The sequence below is a fragment of the Petromyzon marinus genome, chromosome 45 (assembly GCF_048934315.1).
Source record: "Petromyzon marinus isolate PM22_M1 ecotype Great Lakes invasive population chromosome 45, UKy_Petmar_22M1.pri1.0, whole genome shotgun sequence".
NCBI lineage: Eukaryota > Metazoa > Chordata > Hyperoartia > Petromyzontiformes > Petromyzontidae > Petromyzon > Petromyzon marinus.
The window spans coordinates 2,460,092-2,487,561 of NC_133711.1; the positions used below are offsets into that span (position 1 = coordinate 2,460,092).

Consider the following 27,470-nt stretch of genomic DNA (forward strand, 5'->3'; position numbering starts at 1 on the left):
TTGTGACAGGTTTTATATATGTCATACTTAATATGGAAACAGGTTAATTTTGGTGCAGGTTTGTATCGTTTTTATTCGAGCTTGATGTATATATGTAGAACTTATTTTACACCGTACGTAGGTGTGGGGAAGGACAACAAACTAAACAAAAAATCGTGTGCTGGGAAGAATAAGAATAGGTTTTATCCTTTCTGGCAATATACCAGGTATTTAGATGTTCAAACACCAAATAGATATCTTTTTGCAAGGCATCAAGTTTGCATTTACCACACGTACTTGTGGCAAAACATGCCAACAAATGCATTGTCTTTGAAACTGCCCTACACCAGAGAGACACCAGTGTTAGACCAGAAAAAGACATTGCAGGTATCGGTGCACTTATAGGTCCGATACCAGGACGTTGCGTCACTGTCGCACTACACACGGCAGACGTGTAAACTTTGGCACTTGTGCCCGGCCGGTGTGGCGTCTAGGAGATGATCCTGCTGGAGGAGATCCCGGACCTGGTGAAGCTCATCGCCCGCTTCGACCAGCACCAGTTCGCCAACTTCTGCCGTGTGCTCTCGGTGATGGTGTCCGAGCTGGAGCCAGCGGGAGACGAGAACCAGACGCTGCTGGCTCAGAACGAGCAGCTGCGCAGGCACTGCAACCCCACGTCGGCCGAGGTGAACCAAGGTGAGTCCGGTCATTTTATAGGAAAGCTGGTCAGGATATATATCTACTTGCTGCCCCCATTTGAATTCCACTGTGCACTATTTGGCAGCAGAGGGGCGTAGTGGTAACACAACAAGAAGACCCTGTGTTTTGAATTCCAATTCGAGTGACTTTCTGTGTGGAGTTCGTGTGTTGTCCCCCTGTGATGCATGTTTTTTTCTGAGTTCTCTGGCTTCTACAGACAAAAACAGTATAATGTAACCGGTATTGGTCAATACATCCCTTTGCTCAAAAATAACACGCATATTACCAAATTGAGATTATACAAAGCAATCATTGCCCACAGCTGTAATAACTTTGACAGGGACTCTCCTGAAAAATGCTCTTGATGCTCAGGCTTTCCTTGATAAAACAAGCATCTTAATAATAACAGCATTATTTGATTGATCTTCCAGCAACGCTGCTGAACATCCCGGGAATCGTGAAGCGACTGTGCGAGCTCGCAACGCAGAAGACGACCGAGAGGCAGAGCCCTTTCGTCTTCCTGCAGGAGCTCGAGCACTGGCTCAACCTGATGGACAACTCCATCGCCCTGGACATGACCACGTACATCGTGGACGAGAGCGACTTGGATACGAGCATGGGTAAACCCGCCTCTCCATTCTCACACCCAGCGAAGGGAAAGCACCACCCCGTGTGGTGGTTGGCTCTCACACTTTTCAATATGCCAGTGCCTTGTGATGTCCAGGTGAAAGCTGCTTTAGATGTGTAAATTGTTATTACATCGTAACACTCTCATCAATGCTTTCATTGTAACTTGGCTGATCCGCCCCCTTACTAGACATCTGTGAAAAAGAGCTTCCTAGCTCCTCGGATTCCTCCAGGATAAATAAATATTCTGAGATAAAATAAAGATTCTGATTCTGAACGTACCAGACGAGTGGTTTCAATGTAACCTCGTCATACTTAAACTCAACACATTTGTCAATAACATGGTGCTTTTGAAATAAAAAGATATAAATGGCGACATTTCGGGCAACGACCCTAATTAGTAACACATGGTTATACTGGCATCCATGTTGTATTATTAGTGACCCCCACAATTTTTAAAGTTTTATTTGAAATTAAAGACATTAAAAATGTTACATTAAATATTGTTATAAGTGCACTTGATTATAACAAGATTTTGAATTATAGACTTTAAATTCTATGATCATGCATTTAGATCCTGTCATATCTCGGAAGTTAAGCAGGTTTGAGCCTGGACAGCGACTGGATGGGCGACCACCATGCGAGGCAGATCATTATGGTGTGCGGGGATAGCAGTGCGGTGGGCAGTGCATTAAAAGCGATTATTGTACTGTAAATTTCGATTTAAAGCTTTCGTGACTGCAAGGATTCATCTTCTTTGGTTCTTTCGGTAAAGTCACGTAGAATGAGAATAAAATAATAAATTGATAAAATACAATAACACAATAATATTCTCACATTATTGTGTTATTGTATTTTATCAATTTATTATTTTATTCTTATTGCACTGTACTTCTATGCTCCCTCATCTAAACGTCTGGTTAGTACCCGCTTTGACTAGTGCGGTCAAACATTGTCAAATATTTTAAAAAATTACATTATATTGACCAGCGCGGCATGGGGAGTCCCCTAATCCAGTTGTTGGTTCACATAAGGGCTGCACGTGCATTAATTGTGACAACGCTGCAGGTTCAACAGGATGAGTGTTGACCGTGTGCGCCGCAGCAGCGAGACGTTAACTACCTCACTTGGCATAGAGTGGGTAGTGGGTTCGATCCCGACCCTGATGCCTGTTTTATATTGGAGTTTGCTTATCTCTCTCCCTGTGGTCATGTGGATTTTTATCTGAGTCCTCCAGTTTTTCCCTCTACATTGAGAAATATGCGTTTCGAGTATTAGGCTGCTATACATTTCCACATAAGCTATTTTGTTGGGCTGTCATTTGTGGTCAGGTCGCTATATAGCTCAGTGGGCCTTACCTGGTGAAATAAAAAGTTTTAAGTTTAGTGCGTGCGTGTGAACTTGTGCGATGTCAGAGATGGAGCACAGTGACCACCATATGATCGACCAGCTCCCGCTCACCATGCACGAGGTGTACAAGGTGGAGGTGCTCTACCTGCTGTGCGTGCTGCTGACGGGAAAGCACCGCGACCAGGTACTACCCACGGCCCCCTTGGGGCCCCCTCCCTCCCTTGTAAGAGGTGGGCATAGCCACACCGACTGTGGTATACTCATTCCTACTGCTGCGTGGTAGAGACGGGGTGGGGGGGAATTTAAGAACTCTGCCCCATTATTTTTCACGTACAGAGCTGGGAGAAATAATGCAGAGTAATACCATTGTATAATCATTATGCGAGCTTAAGGATTGATTCAGTTTCAGAGTTTAATGATTAAAAATGTTATCTGTGTGTTCAGAGTAGGGAAACAGAATTCATCTCTGAATGAAATCTGGGTCACTTGATAACACTGTTAAGGCTGCTTTAGGAGAATGTGAGGCTGTGTCTTTGTTGTGAAGGTACACAAGCTGCTGGCAGAGTTCCGCTTGATTCCTGGCCTGAATGATCTCTTCGAGAAGCTCATCTGGAAAAATCGCTCGCACAACCACCGGCTGCACAGCCCCAACCAGAACTGCGACTGCAGCCCAGTGAGTGAAGCACTGAGAGCAGTAATCGGTGAATACGTGAACCATAATTATCGTTCTGTTTGCCTGCCTCTGGATAGACTGAGGCCCTCTTATTATTACACTTGTTTTACCCTGGGGTTTTTCGCTGAGTCTTAATGTTTTTTTCATGGATTATTATTGGCAGTATCAACCAATCACCCTCTTAATGTCCTCTGCAGGACGTGGCTCTGAAGATCCAATTCTTGAGGCTCCTGCACAGCTTCAGCGACCATCACGAGTACCTACACGCATTGCACTTCTCTAAAATTATTTCATGTTCACGTTAGGCAACTTTAATCTGTGAGAAATAACGTATTCTTGCATGAAATAAGAATCGGAATCTTTATTTATCCTGGAGAAATCCGAAATGTTGTGTGTAGGAACAGACTCAAGCAATGTAATACCTTAAAACTAGTTTATCATGCTAAACTACCTATGTGTATACAAATTATGACATTTTCCGATATTAGGAAGCCACTGGAGCTATGTGCTTTTAAATGTAGATGGAAAACTAATTTCTTTGGAACTGCTTTTTGTGTTTAGTTGTCCTTCCCCTGCACCTCCGATTAGCACGGTTGGCTACGCAAGTTCAACTTACGAAATTAAATTGGGAATGATTGCCTGATCATATCTTTTGTGTTTTTTGTTGCAGGAATAAGTATTTACTTCTGAATAGACGGGAGCTGAAGGAGCTCGGTGCCATTGCGCTCGAAGCCAAAGTCTCAGAAACCAAAGCGGTGGTCAACACAGACAGGTAACGACACACGGTCAGGTTCCCAGCAAGTGCCGCCATCCCCCTAGTTGAGGGGTCGGCAACCAAAATAGCAAGAAGAGACATTTATTTAGAATTCTGTTAAAAAAACCCTCAATATTTCAAGAGTCGCAATGCGTGTGAATACACGGGGCTGGTGGTCCTTAATAAATAACGTCACGAAGCAGTCCCGAAAGGAGCGGCAACGTGGCTCCGGAGTCGAACATTTTCCGAACCCTGCATTAGCTCGTAAAAAAAACTCGGTATCGTTGAGCAGTAATGTGGCCCAGGGGTAGCACGGTTGCCACTTGTTCCAGAGATTCGGTTCGAGTCTGGCGGGTAACCCTGGTTAATGCTGTGGGAGTGTTGACCGTGAAATACTTTGTGCCGCCTGCTACACAGTGCACGTCATTCGAAAAGAGCAGGCCATTGTGTGCCGGCGTCATGGTCCAAAGTTACCAAATTTGAAGAATTGCTTGCAAATTACTCTGTTGAGATGGCACATAGCAACATTTTTACCATGTTATTTGAGTTGAATATTGCACTTTGTTTAAACGAACAAAATCATATTCAGTTAATTCATTTTTGTGGCTTTCCACCTGCAAAATGTATGCTTAGAAAAATTGGTGTTTTGGACGTAGCTTATTAGTGCCTTTGGTTTGAGAGATCTTTCTGCAGTATCACAAACAGGAATGCCTTTTCATATATGGGTACTGTATTTCACAACAAGACGTGAATCATTTCCCGTGCGAGTCATTGTGGTTGGAACTTCTCCTGCGGTGAAGCCTACTTATTGTCGTGGACAATCCGCATGCCCCTGGGTCTCTTCCAACACGTGGGGGCAAACTGTTGCTATGGTGGAATGAAGGCAGAGAAGTGGCAATCCATGCAATGATGGATCACCCCGCATTTGTCCGTCGCCACCTATTTCCACAGCAGAGATGTCGCCCTGCTGATTATACTGCCCTTCAGTGTCCAAACACTGCCGCTGTGTCATACAATATATGTGGTTATGTATTTTAATAGTTCTTGGACACGCATGATTGTGGTCCGGCATACAGGTTTTCACAAGTGGTACTTTTTAAGAGTTGTGTAACGTGCTGCCTGTAATTTTAGGCGACCTTGATGGACAGTGGAATGGGCTGTCAAAGCAGCCCGGAGGAATTTTCATTGATATTGTGAACTCTCGTTGATTGGCTGGATTGCCCATTTGTCACTCGCACTGCATTCCAGGAGGCTGATGTGTCAAGGGGAAAAAGGGCTCCTCTCCAAGCTCATCGAGGTCATGAAGGAGGAGCCCCCCGAGTCTTCGTTCAGGTTTGTTGGGGGGGTCACCTTGCGGTGCATTTGGGATTCATGTTGACTTCATTGTGACATTTTCACTTGTCAACATTACAATGTGCACGTCATGGCTTGATTATCACCCGACTTTAAATAAAAGTGAGAAAAGTAGAAGTGAGAAACTCACCCGTGTGTTGTGCTGCATCCTTGACTGTCTCTAATGTTTGACGTTTTTTTCTTTCAGATTTTGGTTAGCGAGGGCAGTTGAGAGCTTCCTACGTGGTGCTACCTCATATGTTGATCAGATATTCCTACTCAGACGAGGGTTATTAGAGGTACGTGCCTCTACCTATACTTTACCCATAGATTTACATTCCCATATCTCTGCACAAAAATAAAGCAATTTTTCTTACTCATCCCATCGGTCATATGGCTACTACCTCACTGTTTCCCTTTCCCACAGCACATCCTGTCCTGCATCATCGACAGCGAAAGCACGTCCAGGGACATCTTGCAGAGCAACTTTGATTTGCTCGGAGAGCTCATGAAGTTCAACGTCAAAGCCTTCAAGATGTTTGACACATGCGTAGACACTGAAGAAAAGGTAGCTGACGCAACTGTAACGGTGCATCAATTTATAATACGTGCATCAAATAATTAGAATGTGAATCAGTCTTTTACCCTGGTTTCATTTTTAAAATAACAGTAACAGTACCTCCACATCCCAGTGCCTGGTTGCACAAAACGAACACAAGATTTACCTAAATTCGTATTTACATAGGAAACTAAGGATTTTTTACTGAAGTGTTTTTTAATGTAATCCGGCCTAGGTCAATTTTATTAATTCCATGTCTAAAGTCAATAGGCTTTATCCTAAATGAATAATGAAACTTGACCCGTGTTGATGTGCTGCAGTTTCAGAAATTCTTGGCGCAGATCAACAGCTCCCTGGTGGACTCAAACATGTTCATCCGCTGCATCGTACTGTCGCTGGAACGCTTCTCTCAGACCGACGACTCCACCGGTACAGAGCCATGGCAGTGAACACCCACGCAGCCATGGCAGTGCACACCCACGGAGTAATGGCAGTGCACACCCACGGAGCCATGGCAGTGCACACCCACGGAGCCATGGCAGTGCACACCCACGGAGCCATGGCAGTGCACACCCACGGAGCCATGGCAGTGCACACCCACGGAGCCATGGCAGTGCACACCCAGAGCCTCGTGTTACAGGTTAAATCGGTGTCATCATCTGTGTGATTAATGCCCACCCCCCCGTGTATATCTTTCTTTAGTCGCGGAGGTGATGCTGCAGTGCCGTCTGCTGACATACATGGCGAGCGTGGAGAACCAGCTCACCATCCTGATGCGCCTCATCAGCATTGTCCAGGTGGAGACACTCACTCAGGTATGAGCGCTTAACAGAAGCATTGCAATTGCACTTAAAAGTATTTGACAATTGCAAGCAATGCGCCTGGTAGTTGGCCCAGCGGTAGAGTAAGCATCTTGCAACTGGTAAGTTGCGAGTTTAAATCCTAGTTTGGGGTTGGCTCAGCCCATAGTCCCTCCAAGGTCGATATTAGTACAGTAGTTTCTTGGTTAAGTGACATCGGTTAACCTTCCGCCTCCCATAGGGACCCCATGGTTTCAATGAACGTAAACATTTTGATGAACGGTATGTTTACGCTATGCACGCCAGTCCGAGCGCTTGTCAGTGGGCTGAGCATCCCCTAGCCAATAGGCGACGCCCATTTGAGCATTTAGACCTCGACTGGCTTTGTTTACATTATGCTTTCTATATTCGATTAACAGTTATTTCAGTTAACAGTAGTTTTCGTGGAACAGATTAAACCGTTAACCGAGGGACTGCTGTACTACTTTGTGAGGAAGTCAATCGTGGTTGTCTACGGATAGACTTGCCCCCACCATAGTAATGCGCAATTCCCGCACTGGCTCAGTTTGTACGTACTCCACCTCTTCTGATATGGGTTTCCTCCGAGTTCTCCAGTTTCCTCTCATAGCTAATATATAACGAAACTGGTATTGACGAAACATGCCAATGCTGAAAAGTAATCTGCAAATTGCTCAATTGGTATTACACGTAACAATATTGCCCCCCTACTTTGAAAACCTGGCATAGCCTCATAAAAATGTGACGCTTGGTGAGGCTTTTCTGGATAATTAGTAGAATAATATTTTTCCACTTCGAAAAAACCCATGCCACTGCGGAGGCTCCTGTGACATGTAATGAAATGTGGTGTCATCAGCCTCGTGTAGAAACAAAACTCCAGTGAGTTTTAACACCGTTGTCGCGGTTTTGGCTGCAGGAAAACGTGAGCTGCCTGAACACGAGCCTCGTGTTCCTGATGCTAGCCCTGCGGCGAGGGGGGCTGCCCATCTACCTGAACGCACTGCGGGAGAAGGAGCTGGCTGACAACAAGCCAGGCCACGTGCTCACCAACTTCCACTCTCTGCTGCAGTTCTGGCAGACGCACTACCTGAACAAAGACAAGGACAGCACCTCCCTCGAGAACGTAAGCCCTCATTAAGTAGACAAGCCACGTGTTGAACGAGAGTGTGGGTGAGCGGTTATATGAAATCATCGATGTGTGAGTTGGTGGGTGAGTGGAGAGAGGTAGTGCAGTGGTCAACAAATTGCTACGAACCCAGTTACCCAAGTTTTGGGTCCCTCACAGTCAACATCATTGATTGGTATCTGCTTCGTGTGTTCATATAGATTTGATGTGTGTGCCTGTGCAGAGTTCCTGCATAAACTTCAGCTATTGGAAGGAAACCGTGTCCACTCTGCTGGACGAAGACCGCAGCTCCCCCTACGCCCTGCTCAGCTACGTGCGGCCGTCCTGCCTAGGCACTGACTCCGAGAACACCTGCAGTGAAAACTGATCGAGCCTCCGCCAGGCTTTGTGCAATGTCCCAAGAAACAAGTGCTTATTATTATTTCTGTTTGACACGGGGATGCTGCTGTGTTTTGGGTTCGGGGTGAAGTGTTGCTGATGAATTGGGTAGGGGGGAAATAATGTCTGGAGAAATTTTGTGGAGATCATGTAAATCACACGGTGCATCATCACATTTTAAAAAAAAAATCTGTCTAAAATAAACAACTTTTTATTGGACAAATAATTAATTTGTAACAAAGTACATAGCTAAATAAAGCAAATATTGAAACATCAGTTCATTTACAATTGCCACGCTTCAGTTATTTTACTGTATAAAAATGTGTATTGAGAATCTCAGTATGTGCCTTTAAAGCAAAGGCTCTGTTTGGGATGTGTGCTGTGGCTTCCTAATTTTTGTTTTGAACTGTTCAGAGAAAAAGTATTATTAATATTACTTTTTTGTATTTGGACTTAAAATCAGCATTTGATTTGTAATTTTAGTACGGTAAAATCATTTAATAATTTTTTCAAACACTTGGTTAAAACTGTAACATTTGTTAAATAGCACCTTAAACTCCTTGTATAATTATTACTGGTGACTTGGATAAAGATTAAATGCATCCATTCTCAAAATGTTTATGAAAGCAACCAGCTATTTCGTTTGTGTGAATTAAGGTTTAAACATTAAACTAAACTTTTTATTTTACCAGGTAAGATACAGCCCACTGAGTTATACAGTAAGTCCCCAATGGAAATCCGACCTTACAGAAATGCTCCCATAAATGATGTTAAAACAAATTCAACATGCGGAATTTTTTGCGTTTCTTAAGCGCATATAGTGCAGCGCGGTGAGGTTGCAGATGAATCCCGGAGCAATTTACACCAAAGTGCGCAGCTTTCACCGAGCCCCGAGGTAAATGGAATGTTTTGTAGCATTGTCATTGTTTTATATGCTTACAACCATCTTTTTCCCATGTTTGTATTGGTAGTGTCCTTCATTTTAAGTTTATTTCATGAGTTATTTACTGTATGTACTTTATTTAACACAATTATACTTCGATTGCTTATGGTCTTAGCTAACAGCGATCAGAGATGTCTAGGCCTAGCCTAATGCACGGTAAACGAACATTCGGAAGTGGCTCTCTGTTAACAATATAAAAATATTTCGTGGTATTCAGAAACAATTGGATACAGTATATGTTCCATTAGTTTAATTATGGGTAGTGTAGGGGTAGATATTCGATAAATGAATCATAGAAAGTGCAGAGGGTATGCACAGCGATGTGATACCGAGATAAAACGAACTAGTAATTGGGTATGGGAGGCACAATTGTTTTCGGGGATGGGATTTCATCTTGATTTTGGGGGAAAATTGTTCAGTTTCCGACATACAGAAAATGTGGGTTAAGGATCGTTCTCAGGAACGTAACCCATGAACTGTTTGTGTAGCTCTTTTTCAGAAGCTATCTGGCCACAAATGATAAAATGGCTTGTGGAAATTTATAGCAGCCAAATACTTAACGCATATTAATTCTAAATGTGGAGGGAAAAACCAGAGGACCTGCAGAAAAATCCACGCGACCACAGGGAGAACATGCAAACTCCAAACACAGGTGTCGGGATCGAGTTTATGATTTGCATACCAGGTGAGATAGTTAACATCTCCCCACCACGGCACCCAAGGATGATTGACTCGAGGCTAGTCCAGGGCACACGTTCAAACGGGTTTGCTGCTAATTTAATATTTCCAATACGTTCTTAAACACGAATGCAATTAAAGCGTATTACATATGCATATGGGTAAACTAAAAAACTTCCAAATTTCAGTTTTGTAACAGGACACATTCTATTGACTGCATATAGAATGTCTATTTTTATGTTAATGAGTATTAATGTCATGGCGCTTTGGGTGGCAAATGTGCCACGTTTAAGCAAACAAAATTTACTTGACAACAGTAATTACAATATTGCTAATGCCCCAGAAAATAGCATTACATCAGGGATAAACAATATTGTTCCTGCACTGTCACAGAAACGTTTCCAACAATGCAACTAGCCATATATGTGGTGATCTATAAAAAACATAGCACAACCGTTACTGTTTCAAAATGACTGTACAACATTAAAATATCTTTGAATTAATTGCTGGTGCCATCACTTCAATGAACTCCCGAGTGAACAAGGCCATACAAGTCTGATGCCAACAACCCTGGCACGTCACACGTTTGGACCATGATGCTGCCTTTGAAAGTAATAATTTCAACTTGTAATGCACCCACGGCATACGCTCATTTGGAGTGAGGCGCGACAAGGAACCACAGTGCAGTCTGAAGTTTTTTTTCTCAGCCAATGTGGAAGTAAACCCACCCATGCGAGGGGACAAAAGTGAGAGCAGTCAGAGTGACTGAAGTGCTAACATTGCGTTGTTCTGGGGGTTGTAATCGGCACAAGCTGGCAACTGTTGTTGATCAGGCCATGTCTGTTCGGCATGGCAAGTCCATCTGATGGTCAAAAGCATCCTTCCTAGCAGCTGCACTTTTCACTGGAAAATGTTTTAGAACTTATTCTGAAGTCGATATTCATAAACCTTGAGAGAATCTACTGGGGCTCTGACCATCCCCCCACAATGAAGGCAGCACTGCAATGTCCACACCTCATTGTTGAGATTGAGCGAGATTGTAGAGCATCAAACAGGAAGTGGTGCATGCTGCTCTAATGCTGACTCAAATACTTGAGCGCTTGATGAATATTAAGTTTTTGATAAATTAACACCACAATCTGCAGCATCATGGTCACCTACCTGGTAGGGACTTACATAAATGGCATTGAATGGGTGAAGACAGGCTGTGAATATGTATGTTTTTGAACTTATTTTCCACCATACGTAGCCAACCGTGTTAATCAGAGGTCAATCTGTCTGAAAATATAACAAGTTCTAAAAGTCCTGTATTAGAATACTCTGTATATAATGCCATAACGTATCTGAATAGGTTTAAAAGTAATTGTAAATTAACTATACAGTACCATGTTTGAATCGTAAAACGTGCTATCAATAGTGGTACCTGTTCACGCTAAAGCTATTGCCGATTAGGTTGTCATTGAAGAAGCCTGTGCTGCGGCTCTAACTGGTGGCTGTCCCTGCTCGTATTATTTTAAACAATGCGTTCACATTGTTCGTTTTGATAGCTTCACGGCAGGCAGATATCACCAACATCTTTGGTTTTCCCGCTGCGAAGAAAAAAACACCGAGTCAGAATGAAAATACTACCACATTGATTAACATTTCTAATAAAAAAAATATATTTAAACTCTTGTTTTGCACAGTGGCCATTCTTCCCAGCATAGAGTAAGGAAATATACGATTGTGAGAGCATTGCACAATATGGATCAATTTAATCATTTTACAGATAGCATTTGCAGATTCAGTTACATGGATAATGATGGGAACAGTGGAAAACAGGTATATGGGTAAGGGGAGTTGCACGATAATTTATAACCAAGTAACTAATTACTATCTAGAACAAGCTTGTGGCAGGATTACAACTCCCAACACTTATTGTCAAAGCAAATAGTAATTCTGAGCACACCGTGCACGAGGTAGTTATTGGGTCTGCAATATTTCATGAAGGATAATTTTACATGAAAAGAAAAACGGTACTGGTGACCTGTTAATGAGCTTACCCAGAATGACTGAAGCACCTTGTCTAATGCTGCCGGTTCAACGGGACGAAGGTTAACCGTGTGCACCTTGGTGGCGAGATGTTAACTACCTCGCCTGGTATAGAGGATGTCGTGGATTCAATCCCGACCTGATGTCTGTTATATATTGATGAATGATCAGAAGCTCTTACCTCGGAGTCGTCCAGCTTTCTGGATAGTTTGGTTGACTGTCCGTAAACAGCCGAGTAGCTCATTGTGATTGTTGCAGCGAATCTTGTAACCATTTATAAGATCTTTGTTTAAATTAAAGAGTTGTGTGTAGCCTTTTTTCATATTTTTTCTGGAAATCAACAAAGGCGGGGGTATTAAACGTATGCACGTGTCCTTCAAGCAAAGTCAACGAGTATCACAAAACTTGAGTTGACAGTTTAACCAAAATTTATCGTTTTCAATACTGAAACTAGCTTCATACTAGGCATCATGCTAGTGCAGTGGTGACAATTGTGCCTTACAGCAAGAATTACCTGGGTTCGATTCTCAACTCGGGCTACTTACTGCGTGGAGATTCTAAATTCCCCCTCTGTTCTGCATGGGTTTCCTCTCATAAGCTAAACATACACAATGTAACTGGTATTGGCCAAACAGCCCAATGCTGAAAAGAACAAATCAATAATTCAGGATTACATAGACCAGCAGCAATAATCATCCACCTCCTGCAAGCACTTGTTAGGACCCTCCTGTAAAAGAGTCTTGGGACTCAGTGAGGGATAACCAGCGTCATGATAATAAAAAAAACATCAATGTAATACAGTATTGCCTCGTTATTCGCGAGGGATACGTTCCAGAAATGCTCATGAATAGCAAATAAATACATCAATAAGATATTAAATACATGACAATTATAACAAAACAAATTTGGTTATAACAAAGTAAATACAAATAAATATTGAAGTATGAAATAATCTATATATGCAACAAACTTGTAATTTGGCATGTGGGTAGCTTCCAGACTGTACACAATGCAAAAAGTATAAAAATAAATTTTTGTATTTAGGGGGGGGGCGCAATAATGCATAGATCTTGCACGGCAAGTGAGCGTCACATCTGTGATGTCACCCGCATGCGGCAGCGTCACGCAGTGTGCCTGCTGACGTCACGCATCCCCCCCCACCCCAAGACAAGAATCCAAGTCTCGGGCGTAGCCGGGTAGTAAAGCTAGTCGTTTATAAATGAACTTACATGATGATGCTGCGCAGTACAAGGATGCAATGACGATGATGCTGACGACAATGACGATGACAATGACGATGATGCTGACGACAATGACGACGATGATGATCGTTGTGATGTTGCTACTGCTCCTACATAATAGACGTAGAGTTCCAGATGCGATTCGCGGATCGCCAAAATCGTGGATAGCAAGGTTCATGAATAATGATGGCATGCTGTTCCCAGCGCCAAGCAATCCTCCAAGCTGAGTCTCCTTGGCTCCTCTGTGATGCGAATTAATCGGTTTTGCATGCGTTAACGGGTGGTGCTTACAGGTCGCCCATGAGCCGAGAATCCTCGGCACTGACGAGCATGCTGCGCACCATGTTCGAGTGGTCAGCCATCTCTGCAGTCAGCTTCTGGTGCACCGAGTGAAACTCGTCCACCTACGAAGGTCGGCAACAAAAACAACAACAGCAGCAGCAGCAGCGGAAGCGGTATTCGCTTATACCACTCAAAGGGTGACCGGGCGACTGAGTTCAGATGAATAACCGAGTGCATTTGGTATTTGTGCCATTCTTATAGCGCAGGGCTATCCCGAAGGTGCTATGCTTCACAGACATAGTCTGTGTTAGTTTGTTAGGGGCGATTACTGCTGCATGTAATGGCAATTAAGGAATTTGCCAGTAATTTATCAGAATTTGGATTTTTTACTGATACCAGTTACAAATCACCAAGCGAACTCCGGTCATCATTGCAGCGGCTTTTGGCTAGCCATCGAACAAAGATGGTCACTGCAGCTATACAATTTTAAAACTATGTTGAAAACTCATTTCTTTAGAACTGCTTTTGTCTTTAGTTTGCTGCCGATCCCCCGACCCTCTGATTAGCATGGTTGGCTACGTATGGTGCGAAAGAAGTTTAAAATACATGCATACATACGTACATTTTGCGTTTTTTGTTAATCAAATAATATAATCGAACCACCCACTGCTACAAACCAACACAAAGCAAACGTACCTTGATGAGGGTGAGTCTCAGCTCCTCCATTTCAGCAGGGAAGTGTGCCTCTACTTGCAGGTCCTCTATTGCCAGGAAAGCCACGAGTGATTGCACGATGTCTCCTGCAAGGTCCATATCATCTGTATAGATCAACACCTGCCAGGGGAAACATCACGTACGTTTAGGAGCTAAAGGCAATGTAGAAATTTAAGGCAATTATCATCGAATGCTGTTACCGTGCAATGGTTTCTGCACCATTTCATATTTTACAAAAAAAATTGCGTTAAATCGAGGCAAATTCAGTCACTACAGTATTATTATGGTAACTTACCCAGGAATGCCTCACAGAGTCTCAAGACTCTTTCTCAGGAGGGTTCTACCAAGTTTTCACGGTAGGAGTGATGTTGCTGCTGTGTGTAATTACAATTGAGTATTTTGTAGACAGTTCTACAGCATTGGGATGTTTGGCCAACACCAGTTACATGTTATATTTTTAACTAGCTATGGGAGAACTTGGAGCAAACACATGTAGAACAGGGGGAGAACATACACACTTCACACAGAAAAGCTCTCGAGTCAGGAATCGAATCCAGGCCATTCTGGTTATTGCTACTGCACCATCTGACTTCTTGTCCTTGAGAATAATCCTATGGGAATGTGGAATTTCAAACAATGGCACATTAAACACAGAAGGCCACATTGCTGTTAAAACCTTTCTTATTATCTGTACAAACCCAGTGACAGTGATCAGGATCTGCTGTGCAATTCATACCTCTCCACTGGGCTTCATGGTGATAACGAGAGGACCATTCCCACGCTGCGACTCGAACGCTACGTGCAGGAAGCTGCTCTCGCATTCACACTCTTCCGTTAGCAGGAAGTTCTGATTCAGCCACAGGATAACCTGCCAGAGTATTACAGAGATGTATGCAAGACGTTAAATATGGTGACAATTATATTCCACACATTTGCAAAACAAATATTAGTTGAGTCCAACAATTTCAAACGTTTAGCTGTAGTATTTTAAACCCATGTGTTATACCTATGTAGTGGGTTCAACTGAGTCGCAGACATACTCTTTGGAGGCAACACATTTATTAACACCAACACTCGGGTTAACAGACTAATAACCTATGGTGGTGACCTCCAGGCGAACTGCACTAATTACCACATAACTAGCTACAACGGACCAGACCACAGCTTGGGTCAAGGTCCACGTGTTGGAGACTCCTGTAGGACGTAGAACGTTGACGAAGGTTTCTTCAGGATGAAAAACAGAAGCCGGTCCCTCTGGGGGACCCGGCTTATATCCTCTGTGGCGTGGCTGGCTCTGCCCTTAGCCACGACCACCTTCTAGAATCCTCGAGCAGGATCTCGACCCTGACACGTGACCACCCCTAGCCCCCACTTGGGGGCCCTGTGTTGACTTAACCGGTCACGTGTCCTCCAGAGTGAACCAGAGTGCCATGGCCCTTGAGTAAACCCATTTCCATGGCCGGCACTCCCGCACCCTATCCTGTAGGGGGCCGGCACTGCACGCAGAGCGTGGTGCCATCCAGCACTGTCAGTCAGCGCTCACCAAGCCCCTCTAGGGCCGGTACTGCACCCACATCCAAGTGGTGTCCGCGATGTCAATACATCGCACGCCGTGACTCTCTAGGGCCGGCATTACACAGTGACATCCCGCGATGTCACGACACCTATGTTGCACTCGCATTAGAGATTAATTATTTTAAAATATAAATGTTTTGGGTCACTATGTGCTCTCTCTCCCAATTGTCTACACCACCATGAGCTGGCTTCATCAGCAGCACATTCCAACTCTGCTACAGGAGGCCTATTTGCTGGGTAAACGGCTTCAGAATCAGGACTGGCGGCTTCCAAAGGGACAGAACTGCTACAGGAGGCCTGTTTGCTGGGTAAACGGCTTCAGAATCAGGACTGGCGGCTTCCAAAGGGACAGAAGGCCTAGAGAGAGCCTCAGCTGCCTTCACTGGACGATCACAAGTCACGGTCGGGGGATAGAAGGTGGACGTGGTCGAGGATTTGTGTACTTAGCCAGCAATGTCCATAATGCAGGGGCTGTGAGGAGGTCAAGAGGCCAGATTTTTTTTATGGGCTATGTAGGCCACTTTGGAATAGAAGACAGATCGGTCTGAGTGCGGAGGAAAGCGGGAAGGCCTGTTGTCAAGACAGGCATTGAAATCTATGTATGTATGTTTGTTGAACTTTATTCGCATCGTGTTAACCGTGTTAATCGGAGGTGCGGGGGAAGAAAAACAAACTAAACACAAAAATCAGTTCCAAAGAAATTAGTTTTCAATTAAGATTTAAAAGTGCACTATAAAAGGGCATTGGAATGCACTGAGCGTCCGGTAATGAAGGCAAGAACCAAGGTAAGATAGTCAGCGTGCGCCGAGCTCTTACCCGCTGTATGCGATCGTTGACAGAGAAGCTGACATAGCTCTGAGGGTCAGGCACCTTGTCAGGACTGCACATTGCGTACATGGAGAAGCGAGGTAGCTGTCGGGTCAGCTCAAACACGTGGAACTGCATACTGCGAGGCACAGCACCAGGGAATAATTGCAAGTGTGTGGTATTAATGGCAAAAGGGCATCGTGGGCAGTGCCAATGATATAAAATACATGTTGACGATCCTCAAAGAAACTGACAATGCTTAACTAGTTTCCAATATTCTGCAAGCATTCCTCTAACACATTTATTTCAACATTACGGCAGCACATTAATCACAGCGCTAAATTGCATCGATGGGGGATTGTCCATCATTGCCCCCGACTGCAAAAGTATCCTGCACCTCCAATCTGCACGGTTGGCTATGTACGGTGCGAAAGACATTCAACATACATACATTATGACTGATCGCACAAGAGCTCGATGTGAAAGCCACATGTTGTGGTTGCCGATTTCTAGCACTGCAGAGCAGCCTCGTGAACGTGGCTCTGGTTGCAGTGACGGCTGGACACCCTCACCTGGTCTTGTGCCCAACAAGAGCCTTGATGTGCAGGTCCACGGGCACATCCTTGGGTGGGATCATGGGAACCCGCATGTGGCTGCTGAGGCTGTTGACGCTGGGATGCACTACATGGCTCTCGCCCTCAAAGATGCCTTCGGCAAATATAAGCACTGCCCGGATCACTGTGTCTGTATTACCGCCCAACACACACACAGTGGTTTTATGGTCATTTTTATCATAACTATATAGGAGAGTTTAAATGCGCAGCAACAACTTTACTGCAGTAGATACAGTGTGGATTATCTTAATAAACCAACAATATTGATGTCTGACTGACTTTTCATACAAGAGTTTAGTTTGTACACAGAATGCATAAACACCTAAACAGAAAACAACATTTACCGAGGTATTTTAAAACAAAATTGGCATCATAAGACAAAATAATAACACGTTTAAGTGGCTTGTCGCAGACACTTGACAGGTATCAACTGACAATCATGACCACAATAAACTTTAGCAAAGGCAGTCTTCAACAAAATGTGGTTCACAATGTTCAGAGTATTTAAATGCAATTTGCAGCAGTGATGCTCTATCAGTTAAGTTTGTTGTCCTTCCCCCGCACCTCCTATAAGAACGGTTGGCTACGTACGGTGCAAAAGATCTTCAACATAAATACATATAAAATAACATCGTTATTATATGGGGGGTTTAGCCCTAAATATCAAAACCATGACCTCCTGTATACCAGGCGAGGTAGTTAACATCTCGCCAGCATGGCACCCAAAGCGTAACAATATTAGTAGCAGCAGCAGTCACAGCCATGCTCTCGAGTGCTCACTATTTGAGGTGGAGATGGCCAGCTCCACATGTGGTGGCAGCGTCTTGCTGCCTGGGTTGACTGTGAGCGAGGTCTGCAGCTGGGTGTTGGCAGGGATGGCCCCAGCCTGACTCTCCACATCCCCTGCATTCACATTCTGACCAACCTTCACACACAGAGAACACGTACGGGAACATTACAGCAGTAACCAAGCTGGTCACGGCACTTAATTAGAATACATATGCTGTAACATTAATTAGAGCAAGGATAGCTTACATTTGTAGAAAAAGTTATGTTTGTATTTGTGTATGTGTTATTTTACTAGTAAGGCACTTATTAGATAGTACCCAAATTTTGCACCACCATATGGGACCTTGCCATTTTACACTGCTGGGTGGATAAGAGGTGGAGCAATTTAAAAGTCCCATTGTTTCAACATCCACTTTAGGAGATGGAATCGAATCGTCGACCTTCTAGATTGAAAGTCCAGTGTGCTGCTGCTAACCCATGATGCACCACTGTGACAGCTCCCTTCGCTTCTCAGTTAATCGCTTGACATTTATACGCGGTTATCAGTAACGCAAAATAAAATAAGCGATTTTAACCACCCTCCGTGCTTCTCAGCCGCTCTCCCTGCGCGGAAGAGAAATCGGCGAGAGCACCAGGCTTGCCTTTGAGTTCTCGCTGTAGTTCTTGAGCTCCAGGAGCAGATTCTGCTTACGCTGACTCAGCTCTCGCAGCAGGTCCTGCTCGGTGTTGGAGTCCATGAGGCTGCCTCTCACCTCGCGGCTCGAGGGGAGGTATCCACGCACTGCGCACACCGCACGCGGAATTCATTCATTCGCGACGTGCTCATCGATGTCTTCCCAGCCGCTCGAACCTATGGCTGAGAGACGACATCCTGAATCGACATTCAACCTTCAATACAGATGTGGGAAATTATATATGATAAGGATATATATAAAAGGAGTATAAGCTTACAAAAACACAAAATAATGATATTCTGTGGTGGTATATTACCAATAAGTGTTAAAATTGTATTTTTTAAAGAAGTACCATACAAATAAAAAGTGCATAATGTATGTTTACATATAACTAACACATGAAGTCATGAAAGAATGAGAAATTTATCCATGGAAAATCATTAATAAACTAATGTACACACATTGCTCTAACTAAAAGCAGCTGTAAACATGATAATAATATAGAGAACAAAACCTAAACAATACCCCAGGATTGGGCAAAGTCTCAAGGGAAAGAAATGCAGGCAGAGCCAAAGATTACCTTCTCCGTCAACAGAACAGCAAATGAGCTGCATCTTGCCATCCATGCGGTAATCCCCTTCCACAATCCCAGCGACCGAGGACGAGAAATTATCCTTGAAGACCACCTCCCCAGTCCTGTCACTGCGAGCATCAATCTGACCGAAGAAAGGGACGTTGCATTATTGCATCATGTCGGAGGCATGATTCTCATTAAGTACAGCAATCCCTCGCTTAACGCGGGAGTATATACGTTCCTGAACAGTCTCGCATTAAAAGCGAAAAATGCGTTGATCTGAATCACGTTTGTACTGTAAAATCATCCTGTAGTCAGCAACAGCAATAATCGCCATTCTCCACTAAGTGGCGGTAACGTCACCAAGACGTCTGTGCAAGGCCAAATGCACTTTAAGGCCACGTCAAGTGCCAAACGCCCGCTGGCAGGAGGTCACAGGACAGACCCAGGTTCCATTGGTTGAATGACTGAGATGACTGGCCGATGCACCATCTGTGCCCCCTACTGTGCCAACTTGCTATGTTTTAGCCGCCCGGCATTCCGCTAATTGTTGCGAGCTCTGCTTGTCTACCCTCTGTTGTTGCTGGAGGACAACTGCCTCCAACTGCCCAGTAGTGTCTTTCACAAGCCTCCTTCAGAGGCCGATATTGACATCGCTGGTACCAGTCATCAGCAAGTCAACTCAGCTCCACGTCCTCTCATACCACATCAATCCATCTCTTCTCTAACCTGTGCCGTGCCTGTTTAGCCCCCTCTATCCGGCCGAACCAAAGCTGTTAAGGCATGCGGTGGATGGGCATGCAGGCTACATGACCCAGCCAACGCAGCCTTGCATGCCGGAGGACCTCACCGGTAGGATTTTGTCAAGATATTTCAAGGATATGTGAGCTCCTCACACAATCCAGCCTGGTTAAACCTAGGATGGATCGTAGGCAGGCCAGCCTAAATGTTTCTAACCGGCAAAGATGTTCCGTTCGGGGGGTCCAGGTTTCGCAAAGCATAGAGAAGGGAGAGCAGCATGACCGTGGCTGAGAAGCCCCGAAGCTTCATGTGGAGCGACAAACCGGGTAGCTTCCACAGCGCTACACAGCCGATGAAAAGATATCGCCACTCGACTGATTCGGAGTGAGACCTCTGCTGTCAAACTGAAGCTGGTCATAAGCACACTGCCCAGGTATGGAAAACTCTCCACTCTCTCCACAACTGCCCCATCACCAATGGGGAGTTAAGGGAGTGGAGTGTTTGATGGCACAAAATATCCAGGCAGGTGCTTAATTTTGGTGGGACTGATTGTAAGGCCCCATCTTAATGGCACGCTCCAGGTTCAGCAGCAGCGCCTCCATCTCCTCCTCTGAGTGAGCAGCAATCACCAGATCATCAGCATACGTAAGATGGTTGACCAATAGGGAGTCATCCCCTGATCGCACCCAGGCATCGATCAGCCTCCCACTGCATCTGTACCAGATGGAGATTCCTCCAGTACAGCCATAGGCGGCTTCACGAACTACGTAGTCGAAAAATGTTAAATAATGTGGGAGCCAGAGGGCATCCCTGTCACACTCCAAGGTGAACAGGGAATGGCTACGACTCCCGGCCACATAGTTTTACCCGGGCCTGCCCACCATCATGAAGGTCCTTAATGATTGTAAGCAGAGTCAGGGACTCCGAAAGCATGAAGAACTGTTAAGACAAACATCTGAAATGAGGGTACACTGCCACGTACTGTATCATTCCACGTACTGTAGTGTACCACTCAGCTACGCAGCTCAAGAAAGTAGTTCATTGTAAACCGCGTTATAACGGGCATGATCGGCGTTATGACATGCCATGTTCCGCGTTGTGAAAAGTGTTCCAATAGAAGGACGACGTTATAGCGAAAACATGTTGTGTGAACTTAAATGTATAATCTTACTCTGCGCTACAATTGGAGTACACAGAATCCGAGAGGTATCGCCATTTGAAACTTTTGGTGAATTCTGCACACGTATTACCTTTCCATTGGACCATCCGGTGATGAGCTCGTTAACGCCATCCAAGTCCAAGTCAAAGGCATGGATACTGACGGGCTGATTTTTTGACTAGAAAAATAAATGGAAAAAAAATCACAACAATAGAATGTCTGCTTCATGCTTTATTGATGATTTTTAGTAGAAGGAATAGTAGAAACGTTGAAATAATTATTTATTAAATTGTCATAACATCCTATAAGTATTATTTTGGAGCTGCTTTTCTACGTAATAAAAGTGGTACAATTAATTCGACTGGAACTGTCAGAGCTTTAGAAAATTCACTCTTAGTCTTACGACAAATCATGCCATGCCAGAATTATCTTCTTATAGCTAAACAGGAAATGTTCAAGCCATTGTGAAAGTATGCATGATTATTGATGACATGACCATTAAAGTTAAGCATCAATTATATATATAAAAAGAAATATTTTAATTATCGTTTTGGCACCAGTCACATGCTGACATTTGGTAAACAGGGCACCTATCAATACATGTGTAGTGACTATGTATTGTATATGATATTTGACAAGTCACTGGATATCTGCTGGCTTTATTATTACCCCATACATTAGATGTTAACCACCCTGGCAACAGCACTGCAATTACACACCTGTGGATTGGATTTGGGATAAATATTACCAACTGTTCCTAAAATTGGATCTATAAAACTACAACGATTTATTTCCTTTAGTATAATTACATTTTACAATAACGGTTTCGATTTATAAATTAATTCATATGACCGTGGAACACCAAATTTAAGCACGTTCTGAAAAGACAACAGTCCCTTTTATGCAGATCTGAAATGTATTCATGGGACTCACTCAGAAGGGTAGAGACAACCTACAAAGCGTAGGAGTTTTTGAGGCTAAAGTGATCATGGTCAGCGCATGGTGACCTGACCATTCCGTGAACTTCGACAGCTTTGCGGTCAGCAGTCCATTGGCCTGAAACTCACCTACCCCACTCGCTCACCTACTCACACACCCACTCATCTACTCAGCGGTCCATCGTCCTGGAACTCACTACTGCTGTATGATGTTCGAGACTCTTTACAGACATTGAATGAGTTCGGTTGAAAATGCACGACAGACATGTTCAATAGAGCTTACAATGTATAAATATCGCGCACTCGTGATAACCTAGGTTATAAGAGTTGCGTGTTTATAAATATACTTATGGTGTCCATAACAACGAGCAGGAGGAAGTGAATGACAGCTTGAAGCAGACATCAGGACTACCATCATTTAAAAAAAAACTGTTAAGAGTTCAAACAAGCACAACTGTGTGAATTAAATGATAAATTACAGATTTTAAAGAAATCTCACCTTAATTCTCCAGTATCGAGTCGTTCTATCGTAGACACCTACTGTCCCGTTAGCCAGCGAGTATCCAAATCGACTGCCTTGCAGGTGACATAAAGATGTAATTGTCTGTGAAAAAGCAGAAATGTATTTTCAAAATTTCTGGAATTTTGTTTGTTTTAATCCTCATTTTTAAACTACCATGATACAATTTTCATACTACCAAGCGAGTGTGGAGCTTTGTTGACCTAACTCAAACTGCATGCGTGTGAGTGAGCGACTGTGTAAGCAAGGGATTGTATAAGGACGTGCAAGTGAGCGAATGTGTGAGTACGCATGTTAGTGAGGAGCATATACCTGAGCAAATATGCAGGAGAGTAAACACGCATGCATGACAGCGAATATGGAGAGTGCATTTGTCAGCATTTGGGCCATTGAGAAAGCGTGCAAGTGCGATGTGCTGTACTAACCTCCGTTTCAGTCATTTCAGCCACTATTTCATCATCTTTAAACACTCGGATGTCAAAATCTTCTGAGCCCACCAAAAGCTGTGTAATACAATGCAAATCATTAAAACAAACTGCTACATCGTGCTACTAGCGGCTGCCTTCTCGGGATGTGATTTCAAACGACAGAGATAGAGGCTGAGAGGTACAGTTGGGACAATCCGACAAATCACGTCTCGTGTCGAGGCAGGCACAACACTGGGTGCAGTCGTCCCTAACTCCCACAATTCTCACACGGGCGGATTAGGTAGACGCAGGGGAAAACATAGTAGGCAAACACAACTAGGCCACCTGTTCCGATGGCTCGTGGGCACGAGGTTTGGGCGCGTACACCTCAACGTCAGCCTGGCTGACAACAAACGTTCACCTTCCTACCCCCAAAAAACCTGAACACAAGGTCAGGATAGAGGCCACGTTAGCACTGTACCTTTCCCACACTTCCGATTAGCATGGTTGGCTACGTACGGTGCAAAAGAAGTTCAACATACAATACATACAGAAAGCCTTCGCTGACTGTTGCATGAGTCGCTACTGCATATGCTGTATTTCGAAAAATATAAAACTCGAATGGCATTCAAATCAAAACACATCTGAATATAATGTAATAGCAGCTAACTGTAAAACTTACAACTGAAAAACAACCAATAAGAGAGCACTGTCGATGGATCCTATGTTCAAGACTGAGAGTGGGAGCGACAGCAGCAGTGAAGAGAAGCCTCACCTCATTTTTTCCATCACCACTGAAGTCACACAGCGCGAGTGATCGTACGTTATCTCCAGTAACCTGCACAGGGCCATCACAGCAAGTTAACATTGGCACCCAGTTGAAATCTATAACGCGGTAACAGCCTGGAACAGAATTAAAAACGTCACATCTAATATAATGGGAACATATTCAGAAGTCCCTTCTTCAATGGGCCTTATTCAGAACAGAAGGCAATAAAATATCTCTGCCTGGTATGCAGGTCGTGGGTTTGGTCCCGTCCCTGACACTCGTATGTATGGAGTTTGCATGTCCTCCCCGTGTGGATAATTCTCCGGGTCCCCCGGTGCTTCCTCCCACTGTTAGAAACACGAGTTTAGAGTATTTGGCTCCTAACAATTTCCACATGATGAGCCACTTCGTTGAGCTGTCATTTGTGACCAGATCACTTACCTGGTAAAATATATATTCGTATCATTTTGACTATAGGGCCTGTCAGGTATACAAAGAATAATTAATTAAGTACTTAGGTATAATTATATTTACACGTAATACAGAACACAAGTAATTTACACTTGACAACATATAACTTAATATTTACAATTTACAGTAATACAACTTTAAAAAAAATACTATTGCATAGTTTAATACAGGTTACTTTCCATAATCGTGAAGGCAGATTCTAAACCCAAGAAACAGACGCCACTTCTCACAGGTTTTAAGAATTTAGCAGAAATGGTACTGCACGTCCCTTACCGAAGTGCAGCTTAATCGGCCAGTTTTAATTGCATTACTGACGTAGTTAGCCTTTCCGGCTTACCCAGTTTGGCTTCAAGATCGAAATGGCTTCAAGAGGTTTGACAGTGGTTTTAACATCAGCTGACATAGTGAGAGATGCTTACTGTCCAGAAGAGATCTGTTCCTTTGCAGTCGAAACCCTGAATGGCACAAGTGCCCCCAATGATGACCATAGGAGCTGCAATGGAGCCGAGTTCTCCAATCACCACAGCATTTGCTCCATCTGCCACCTGCACGTGAACCAACATTGAAAATATTTATATTTTCGTTATGAGAGAATTAGTGGGAAAGTAAAACAAGATGGATACATTCAGAGGAGCTGTACATGAGAGTATTACACCATGGGGTATAGTGGGTGAAAGGACAGGTAGCATAATTAATCAGGGGTAGCGATTGCGAGTAATAATATGGGTTACCAAGTTTCTGACTTGATAATTGTGTTAAGCAGGATTGTTTTCACGACTATAACGTACTTCTGCTGCTTTGCCAGCTTAAATTAAGTCACACAGTGGGAGTATGTGGTATTGCTAAATTTTCACTTGTTGGACTCAACATTCACAGTGCTAGGTGCACGAAAATTCACGTAATACTAACAACGGTGGGGGGAATGCGTGGTGCTCCGTACGTCTTTATAGAAGAGGTCAGAGTTGTTGTGCACATCGTAGGCCAGGAGGCTGCTGTGGGTGCCCACGGCCAAGACATCCCACGAGAGGCTGGGGTCGAGGCGGCCCGCGGCCACACAGCTCACCGCCTGGTTTACGTTCAGCAGTGTGATGTCCGACTCGGAGCTCACCTGGCTGGCACGGGGACCGCTCACCACACTCCGCGTGTGAGGGTTGTGAATGAATACCTGCGAAGTTAATTGAGCCGTCACATGTTAATTATTTTGTTTTGTTTTATTTATTTTTTCTACCTACGTGACTTTACCGAAAGAACCAAGGAGTATGTTAATTCATGCCAATCCTTCCCAGGGCATGAATTTGTGAACCAAGCACTGAGTGCTGAGTAACGCTGAGTGCGGAGTCAACTGCCAACTGGAAGTCCTGCACGTTCTTTCAATGTACCAAATAAAATGTATTCCTTCGGAAGTAAAATAGTTTATTGTACATAAGTAATGTAAATATAACTAAAGCGAAATTACCAGTGTACAAAGTAAGCAGACAATACACCGCTTTCCAATACCTGTCCCTCCAAATCAAAAAGTAAATCATTTAAACATCTCATCGCCACATGGCCTTCTTGGAGTGAATTCCTTCAGCATCATTGGTTCAATAAAAGCAACACTCCGAGACGGTTTTTGTGTAGCGTCTGGTGGACTGCAAGATGTTTGGAGGCAATGACCCTCTCTCCCTGTGTTAAAGATATCGATCCAGCGGACAAGAGGAAGGAATGAGCTTTTGCAGACGATTGCAATCACTGGGCACCTTTCCAGCTTGGGTGGCAGCAGTGAGGCACGGGTGCTTCCCATCGTAGCATCCCAGCGTCACCATGCGCGGGTTGATCTTATGACCAAGTTTCAGTGTGAAGATGGGCACCAGCATTTTCCCCAAGTAGCTGTTCAATGAGAAGACGTCAATAAAAACAAACTTCAAGAAGTTTATTTGCTATGGTGAGATACTACACAAACGTTACCCGTGGGAGGGGAATACAGAGCAAATCGCATCACGTCCGCGTCCACATGTCAGGAACATATGTTGAGAATATATATTTTGCAAGATCTTTAGAAACCTGCACTTGATATTGTATTAGTTAACCAATGCATTCACGCAATATACGGACGACACGATTATCCGTGGATTTTGATTGGTGCCGTGGTAATGCCGCATTCCGGGTGGCCGGGTTACCCCGCTCGAACTCTCTGTAACGGCGTTACCCTCCTCCTGTTACCCCACTGCACAAATACCGTTAGCCCTCTGTACTCCCGCTGTAACGCCGTTACCCCGCCGTAGGACACTGCAACATTCAGTAACTCCAGCGTCACGCTTTTACCCCGCCGGTAACGCCGTTACCTCCCCGCAGTAACGCCGTTACCCCGCCGCAATTACCCCCGCGGTAACGCCGTTACTTCCCCGCGGTAACGCCGTCATCTCCCCGCGACTCCGTTACCCCGCGGTAACGCGGTTACCTCCCCGTGGTAACGCCGTTACCCCGCCGCAATTACCGCCCCCCCCGCGGTAACGCCGTTACCTCCCCGCGACTCCGTTACCTCCCCGTAGTAACGCTGTTACCTCCCCACGACTCCGTTACCCCCCCGCGGTAACGCCGTTACCCCCCCGCGGTAACGCCGTTACCTCTCCGCGGTAACGAGCGACCGCCTCCACCCCCCGTCTCTTCGCGTTACCTGGCAACAGCGCGACGCGAAACCGCAGCTCCCTCCTGCAGCCGAGCTGCGGCTCTTTAGAGGCGCTAGAACAGCCCCCCCCACTCCTCCTCGTGTCCCTATTCGCGCTGTCGAGGAGTGGAATGTCTCCCCCTCAGCCCTGCCTCTCTCCGTCTCCCCGCGTGGCGTTCCTCCTCCTCGCCCGCCGCTCTGGAAGGCTTCCTCAGAGCGAGACGCGCGGCGCCTCCATGTTGCGAGTCACGTGAGCGCCGCGTGCCAATCCAGACTATGATTTACAAGATTCCGCGTGACGTCACTAAGGGGGCTCAATGCGCATCCTTGCTAGCATTTTAAACGTGACTACCACTTGACTTAAGAGCTTTCGTGACTGCAGGAATTCATATTCTTTGGGTCTTTCGGTAAAAGCCACGTAGATAGGTTCTAAGAAAATAAAAAAACCGTCGACGTTTCGATCGCCACACAAGCGGTCATCATCAGGAAAAAGGGGTTAGCCTCTAAAGGCAAACTGTTTATAAAGGTTTAAAGATGGGCGTAGCCCAAGTGTGTTAGCAGCATGGGCGGGGCAGCTAATGTTTAGTGCCCTTATAAATCT

General features: G+C 44.6%; 2 protein-coding genes across 2 annotated transcripts in view; one reads left to right on the forward strand and one right to left on the reverse strand.

Moving 5' to 3' along the window:
- Positions 1 to 10,419, forward strand: part of TRPC4AP (transient receptor potential cation channel subfamily C member 4 associated protein) — a 24,270-nt gene extending 13,851 nt beyond the window's left edge. Inside the window, exons 7-19 of the mRNA XM_032971058.2 lie at positions 474 to 675; positions 1,110 to 1,298; positions 2,721 to 2,839; positions 3,200 to 3,328; positions 3,526 to 3,584; positions 3,999 to 4,100; positions 5,331 to 5,414; positions 5,623 to 5,713; positions 5,842 to 5,982; positions 6,294 to 6,402; positions 6,676 to 6,788; positions 7,708 to 7,914; positions 8,141 to 10,419. Of these exons, the coding sequence (XP_032826949.1) occupies positions 474 to 675; positions 1,110 to 1,298; positions 2,721 to 2,839; positions 3,200 to 3,328; positions 3,526 to 3,584; positions 3,999 to 4,100; positions 5,331 to 5,414; positions 5,623 to 5,713; positions 5,842 to 5,982; positions 6,294 to 6,402; positions 6,676 to 6,788; positions 7,708 to 7,914; positions 8,141 to 8,284 (1,689 nt within the window). The 3' untranslated portion in view covers positions 8,285 to 10,419. The remainder of the gene's footprint in view (positions 1 to 473; positions 676 to 1,109; positions 1,299 to 2,720; positions 2,840 to 3,199; positions 3,329 to 3,525; positions 3,585 to 3,998; positions 4,101 to 5,330; positions 5,415 to 5,622; positions 5,714 to 5,841; positions 5,983 to 6,293; positions 6,403 to 6,675; positions 6,789 to 7,707; positions 7,915 to 8,140) is intronic.
- On the reverse strand, positions 9,887 to 27,404 carry BBS2 (Bardet-Biedl syndrome 2). Its single transcript, XM_032971061.2, has 18 exons — positions 26,879 to 27,404; positions 25,962 to 26,091; positions 25,163 to 25,387; positions 24,642 to 24,767; positions 23,758 to 23,820; positions 23,001 to 23,078; positions 22,555 to 22,659; positions 21,209 to 21,295; positions 19,224 to 19,359; positions 18,611 to 18,750; positions 17,961 to 18,105; positions 17,139 to 17,310; positions 16,576 to 16,705; positions 14,921 to 15,052; positions 14,167 to 14,304; positions 13,480 to 13,592; positions 12,129 to 12,277; positions 9,887 to 11,505 (listed from the first exon to the last, which is right to left on the reverse strand). The coding sequence occupies exons 2-18, from the start codon at positions 26,076 to 26,078 to the stop codon at positions 11,399 to 11,401; spliced, it is 2,163 nt and encodes a 720-aa protein (XP_032826952.1). The 5' UTR covers positions 26,079 to 26,091; positions 26,879 to 27,404; the 3' UTR covers positions 9,887 to 11,398.
- Between the last annotated feature and the right edge of the window lie 66 nt (positions 27,405 to 27,470).

What these genes read in the sequence shown, in the direction of transcription:
- BBS2 (XM_032971061.2), bottom strand. Translation starts at nt 26,078, where the DNA reads ATGCTGGTGCCCATCTTCACACTGAAACTTGGTCATAAGATCAACCCG. An exon ending in CTGACCTCTTCTATAAAGAC is followed by an intron (nt 24,768 to 25,162) that starts GTACGGAGCACC and finishes GTTCACGTGCAG; the next exon opens with GTGGCAGATGGAGCAAATGC. An exon ending in TGAGACTCACCCTCATCAAG is followed by an intron (nt 13,593 to 14,166) that starts GTACGTTTGCTT and finishes CGACCTTCGTAG; the next exon opens with GTGGACGAGTTTCACTCGGT.